The sequence below is a fragment of the Nanorana parkeri genome, unplaced genomic scaffold (assembly GCF_000935625.1).
Source record: "Nanorana parkeri isolate BGI_ZX_2015 unplaced genomic scaffold, ASM93562v1 scaffold1724, whole genome shotgun sequence".
In the NCBI taxonomy this organism is placed as follows: domain Eukaryota; kingdom Metazoa; phylum Chordata; class Amphibia; order Anura; family Dicroglossidae; genus Nanorana; species Nanorana parkeri.
In genome coordinates, this window is record NW_017307992.1 from 377 (window position 1) to 7,351 (window position 6,975).

Genomic DNA, 6,975 nt, shown 5'->3' on the forward strand with positions numbered 1-6,975 from the left:
CCCCTCCCCCCCCCTCTGTCAACCCCTGCACTGGTTTCCATCCTCCACCCCCCTCTGTCAATCCCTGCACTGGGCTCCATCCCCCGCCCCCCTCTGTCAATCCCTGCACTCGCTTCCACCCGCCCAAAGGATAAAATTAAAAATATTAATGACTTACAAAGCCATCCACAACTCTGCCCCCCGGATATATCTCCAACCTTGTCTCAAAGTATCACCCTAACCATCCCCTCCGCTCTTCCCAAGACCTCCTGCTGTCCCCTTCCATCATCAACTCCCCCCAAGCTCGCCTCCATGACTTCTCTAGAGTCTCTCCCATCCTCTGGAACTCTTTTCCCCAAACCTGTCCGTCTATCTCTGACTCCCTTTAGGCGATCCCTTAAGACTCATCTCTTCAGGGAAGCCGATCCCACCTCAATCTAACCGCTCAACCATCACATTCTCAAACAATTCATCCCCACACAGCTCCCTCCTCATGTATCACTGACCCCTCCCTATTAGATTGTAAGCCCTCAGGGGCAGGGCCCTCCTTACCATCTTGTCTTGAATTGCATTGTGATTGTAATGTCTTCCTTACATTGTAAAGCGCTGCGCAAACTGTTGGTGCTATATAAATCTCGTATAATAATAATAATTTTAAAAAAGCTATTAATCATTGATGTGTTAGTGTAAGATGGGAAAAACAAACTTCTACTCCATGTGGAAAACATTTCACATCTCCAAATAAACTTTATACCAGTGAGATTTACACAACGGAGATTTATTGTAGGCCATGTGCAGAAAATAAAACGCATGACTAGGAGAACCTCAGGCAAGTTCCCATAGATCTTTTGTATCAGATGAGCTTCATAACATTGGCCTCTTAGAGCTGAACAGCCAAAATGAAGATAAAAATTAGAAGATCATTTAAAATATACCGTATACATGATTGTGTATATATATATATATATGATTGTTGATGATATCCAATGATATTGCAATGTATGGGTTCAGTTCTATTCGGGTCCCTACTCTTAAAGGCCACTGTCGACCTAACAAGAGCACAATCTCCAACCGGCATATCACTGGGGTCAGGCACGGATTCCCCCACAAGGCCCGGCCTCAGGGCGGCAGGGCGCAGAGGGGCGGCAGCGAGGTGGACTTCCCAACCATGATGAGCTAGTGTCCCATCAGAGAGAGCAGAGACAAGCAGAAGAGGAAGGCCTTTGTTTACAACTTATATAAAAGGTGAAAGCAGCAATTATGACCTCCAGTAACGACCATCAATTTTAAACTGAATCATCTGCCAACAAAAGCCATTCTGTGCCATTCAGAATTCTGACTCAAAATCTCAAATTGTATGCATTGCCGCCATCACCAGTCCTTAGATGTAGTGGTTGCATTAGTTTTCAACAAGTACAGAAAAAATACCCGTTGATCCTGCCAGAAATAAGGTGTCCTTGTCACTTCCTGCGAATCGAACTGAAATTCCACACAATGTTATCTCCTTTACAAGCTATCTGCTGTAAAATACTAATTCCCCCCTAACCCCATGCAATGCAGATGAAGAGAGGAGAACATCTCCAAATCAGGAGAGCAGCCTAGGGTGACAATGCTGCTCTTTCATAGATGCAGTGCAGTGAGTGAGCGTGGTCACCTTAGGACAGGAAGGTGGAGATAAAGAAAAAAAGTCTTCAACAAAAAAAAATGCAGCCACCATATCTAAAGACTAAGCAAGCTGCAATATATGACATGTATGTTTTTTGTCTTAAAAACCCCATCAATATATCAGCAGGGACATGGTAAGCACATTGTTTTAGGATTGGGGTTAAAGGAGAACTATGGGGGGGGGTTGTGACGGGTACAGCTGGATCTGCCTCTAGATAGGCAGAGCCAGCTGTCACTCACGCAGCTGGGCGGATCCCGTCATCTACGCCGGGATCTGCTCCGGCTGCGGCGTCTCAGTATAACGCGAGCTGTAGGTCGCGGTATACTGGGCTTTGGGTAACGGGAGGACGCTAGTTTGTGTCCTCCCGTTCCCCTAAGGATAACTATGGGGAAAAACACTGACCCCATAGTTCTCCTTTAAGGTTGCTCTGTTGCTCAATATCTAACATCATGTTTACAACTACCGAAAACGACAGTTTTCAGCCTTACAGGTCCAGGATAGTTGAAAAGAGCTTCCCCAAACCTCTGAAGTCATTCTAAAGTCTATTGTGCACTCAAAACAACCAAAAATGGCCTTAATTTAGCCTTCCCCATTGCCTCTGATGCAATTTACCAAAATTGTGCAAGTATGCCAAAATGTCCTACATTTTTTGCTGAAATTTGTCAAAGTGAGAACTCCTGATTTCACTCATCCCTAATGGGAGAGAGGACTTATGTTATTCTGTTCTGTCTTTATTTCATATAGTTTTTATTATTATTATTATTATACAGGATTTATAGAACGCCAGCAGTTTGCTCAGCACTTTACAATATAAGGAAGACATTACTATCACAATACAATTCAAGACAAGATAAGGAGGGCCCCGCCCCTGAGAGCTTACAATCTAAAAGGGAGGGGCAAGCAAAACAAGAGGTGGTAGCAGGGCCAGATTAACATAGGGGCGGGTGGAGCTCCCGCTCGAGGCCCACCCCTGCAAATAGACCCGGCCGAACTGGCCCTCATAGAGCCGCACTGGCCACCTAAGAACTTGCACAGCCTCCTGAGAGCCTTGCAGCCCCCCTAAACCCCGCGCAGCTCTCCTGAGACCCTGGAGACATCAGGCCGCAAACCTGGAGCAACACGGAGTATGTAGCTTCATATTATTCTGCATTGCTATACAGGCAGTCCCCGACTTACGGACAACCCATACTTACGAACCGAGGTTCGTGACACAACTACATACAGCTGTCACTCAGTGTCACAGACTTTACTGCAGTTCATCGTAAAAAAAACTTTGCACAATGAACTGCAGTAAAGTCGTTGACACTGAGTGATAGCTGTATGTATCTCTGCCTATATAAAGTATTGCTGTGATTTGTAGTCCTCTATAGCTGATAGCATTGTTCTGCAGTGCTTTACAATGCATTACTGGGATTTGTAGTCCTCTATAGTTAGTGGTAATATTCTGAATTGCTGTATAATTTATTGCTGAGATTTATAGTCCTCTATAGCTGGTGACATTCTGAATTCCTGTGTAATGTATTACTGGGATTTGTAGTCCTCTATAGTTAACGGTACTTGCATTGCTGTATAATGTATTGCAAAGATTTCTAGCCTCTCTACAGCTTGAAGTCAGTGGCAGATCTACTAGGGTTGCAGCTGCAACCGGGCCCTGGCGCTCCACCACTGACTCCAAGCTGCAGAGAGACTACAAATAGCCCAGACAAGAGGAAGAAGGCTCCAGTGACCATCACCATTTTCATAAAAAGGCCCACCGAAATCCTCAGCATCAGGCCCGTGATGCTCTTAATCCGGCTCTGGGTGGTAGCTGTGTGGGAATGAACTGTATGAGAATGTGGTGGTTCAGTGGTTAGCTTGAAGTGGGATAGCCTTCCCTGAAGAGACCTACAGGCAGTCAGAGTAGGAGATAGACAGACATGTTGGGGTAAAGAGTTCCAGAGGATGGGAGATGGCTTAGATTTTTAATTTTATCCTTTGGGCTATTGGAAGCCAGTGGAGGGATTGGCAGAGGGGGGTTGCAGACACTGAGCGGTTGGTTAGGTGAATGAGTCTGGCAGCTGCATTCATGATAGACTGAAGGGTGGAGGAGCCTGTGTAGAGGTAGGCCAGCCAGGAGGGAGTTGCAATAGTCAATATGAGAGATAACAAGGGAGTGGATGAGCAGTTTTGAGGTTTCATTGGTGAGGAAGGGGCGTATTTTGGAGAAGTTACGAAGGTGAAGGCGGCAGGATTTGGATAGTGATTGGATGTGGGGAAGATAGGTGAGGTCCGAGTCAAGGATGATACCTTGCACCTTGGCATGGGGGGGAGGGTTGGATAGTTGTGTTATCAATCTCAATGGAAATGTTGGGGGAAGGTGCACGGGCTGAAGGAAATATCATGAGCTCCGTTTTTGAAAGAGTTTTAAAGGAGAACTATGGGGTTAGGGCATCTCCGCATAGTTCTCCTTAGGGTACCGGGAGGACACAAACTGGCGTCCTCCCGTCACCCTAGGCTCAGTATACCGCGAGCAGCAGCTGAAGCGGATCCCGACAATTGTGCCAGGATCCGCCCAGCTGCGTGACTGACAGCTGGCTCCTCCTATCTAGAGGCAGAGCCAGCTGTACCCGCCCCCTCCCCCGTCCGTTCCGCCAGTCAGCACTGGTGGATCGGAGTGGGGGGAATCCAGCCCCTCCCCTGTCATGGCAGAGAGCCGTGACAGGATCGAGAGGTGAGCGAACACCAGTATCATTGTCACAGGTCGGCTAGAACTATGAGGTGAGTGAAAAGCACCCCCCTCATAGTTCCCCTTTAAGTAGTGTTGTGACATCCAGACGGATATGTCAGTTAGTAGGTTAGTGACACGCAAGGACACTGGGGGGGGGGAGGGAGTTGTGGAGAAGAAAGATATATTTGAGTGTCATCAGCAGAGATGGTCTCATCTGCATATTACTAAGTACCTGACAGAATACAAAGATCAGTTCTTGTGTCCCATCGGAACTCACCACCTCATGGCCCAACAACTCCCCATTTGTTCACTGGAGCCATTTGGGAGAAAGCCAACAAATCTAGCAGTTGTGGGATTCCATGCATTAGGCTACTACTTTTCTATTACAACATCAATGTCAATGATCACAAGGAGACTGAGGAGAATTTCATTTTTTTATGATAAAGGCCCCATAATACATTTTTTTTTTTTACATGGCACTATATACCCTGAGGCTGGTCCTGATCACTTCAATATCTTTTTTTTGTGTATTGTCAAACATCACAATATTGACTTTAGGAATGTGATATTGACTTTAAACTATCCATCTATTCCACAGATACATAAAGGGGGACGCCATATCTTTGGGTGCAGTAGGGCACCGGCGCAGTGGATATCCAGCGAGGAAAATGTCTACAATGAATGTGACAACTCACAAGCATTATAATGATCCAGATCTTGATGCCAAAGAGTTAGTTAATACTCATTTTTCCCATGGGAAGATCAGCATAATTGAAGAAACTATGGGCTTTCCTACAAGGGTCATCCATGATTTGGCCTCTAAAGGTAATGTAGACAATAGACTACTGACGTATGTTGGGCAGCACAGTGGCCAAATAATCATCGTTAAGGATTGCCAACTGTCCATAGTTTTACAGATAACCTGTATAAATAGCTGTGAATTAGGGAAATTGATAGAAAACCATATTAGATCTACTAAAGATCTTCTTGTTCTTTCTCTCTGCTGGCTGGTTTCCAAGTTTTAGAGGAGAACTATGGGGTTAGGGCATCTCCGCATAGTTCTCCTTAGGGTACCGGGAGGACACAAACTGGCGTCCTCCCGTCACCCTAGGCTCAGTATACCGCGAGCAGCAGCTGAAGCGGATCCCGACAATTGTGCCAGGATCCGCCCAGCTGCGTGACTGACAGCTGGCTCCTCCTATCTAGAGGCAGAGCCAGCTGTACCCGCCCCCTCCCCCGTCCGTTCCGCCAGTCAGCACTGGTGGATCGGAGTGGGGGGAATCCAGCCCCTCCCCTGTCATGGCAGAGAGCCGTGACAGGATCGAGAGGTGAGCGAACACCAGTATCATTGTCACAGGTCGGCTAGAACTATGAGGTGAGTGAAAAGCACCCCCCTCATAGTTCCCCTTTAAGTAGTGTTGTGACATCCAGACGGATATGTCAGTTAGTAGGTTAGTGACACGCAAGGACACTGGGGGGGGGGAGGGAGTTGTGGAGAAGAAAGATATATTTGAGTGTCATCAGCAGAGATGGTCTCATCTGCATATTACTAAGTACCTGACAGAATACAAAGATCAGTTCTTGTGTCCCATCGGAACTCACCACCTCATGGCCCAACAACTCCCCATTTGTTCACTGGAGCCATTTGGGAGAAAGCCAACAAATCTAGCAGTTGTGGGATTCCATGCATTAGGCTACTACTTTTCTATTACAACATCAATGTCAATGATCACAAGGAGACTGAGGAGAATTTCATTTTTTTATGATAAAGGCCCCATAATACATTTTTTTTTTTTACATGGCACTATATACCCTGAGGCTGGTCCTGATCACTTCAATATCTTTTTTTTGTGTATTGTCAAACATCACAATATTGACTTTAGGAATGTGATATTGACTTTAAACTATCCATCTATTCCACAGATACATAAAGGGGGACGCCATATCTTTGGGTGCAGTAGGGCACCGGCGCAGTGGATATCCAGCGAGGAAAATGTCTACAATGAATGTGACAACTCACAAGCATTATAATGATCCAGATCTTGATGCCAAAGAGTTAGTTAATACTCATTTTTCCCATGGGAAGATCAGCATAATTGAAGAAACTATGGGCTTTCCTACAAGGGTCATCCATGATTTGGCCTCTAAAGGTAATGTAGACAATAGACTACTGACGTATGTTGGGCAGCACAGTGGCCAAATAATCATCGTTAAGGATTGCCAACTGTCCATAGTTTTACAGATAACCTGTATAAATAGCTGTGAATTAGGGAAATTGATAGAAAACCATATTAGATCTACTAAAGATCTTCTTGTTCTTTCTCTCTGCTGGCTGGTTTCCATTTTCTGCATCTCTGTTGGTTTCTCTTCAATATCTGACTATTGCAGAGGAGCCAATAGTAGCGCAGTGGTAGAAGACAACCAGCCGAAGGCAGAATAGAGCTAGGATGGATGTGGGTATGGTACAGACCAGGGGTCTCGAAGTACCGGCCTGCGAACTGGTACTATGTGGCCCGCAGCCAGCTGACAAGTCAGGCACACGGTATTGTGTGTGCTGGGGGCTTGGAAGGAAGGGAGGGGGGGTTATTATTATATGTGCTGGGGGCTTGGAAGGAAGGGAGGG

At 46.0% G+C, this 6,975-nt stretch overlaps 1 protein-coding gene across 1 annotated transcript in view; it reads left to right on the top strand.

Moving 5' to 3' along the window:
• Positions 1-4,950: 4,950 nt before the first annotated feature.
• Positions 4,951-6,975, top strand: part of LOC108799420 (indolethylamine N-methyltransferase-like) — a gene marked incomplete at its 5' end in the record, with an annotated part of 9,592 nt that continues 7,567 nt past the window's right edge. Inside the window, 2 exons of the mRNA XM_018571273.1 lie at positions 4,951-5,082; positions 6,276-6,502. Of these exons, the coding sequence (XP_018426775.1) occupies positions 4,951-5,082; positions 6,276-6,502 (359 nt within the window). The remainder of the gene's footprint in view (positions 5,083-6,275; positions 6,503-6,975) is intronic.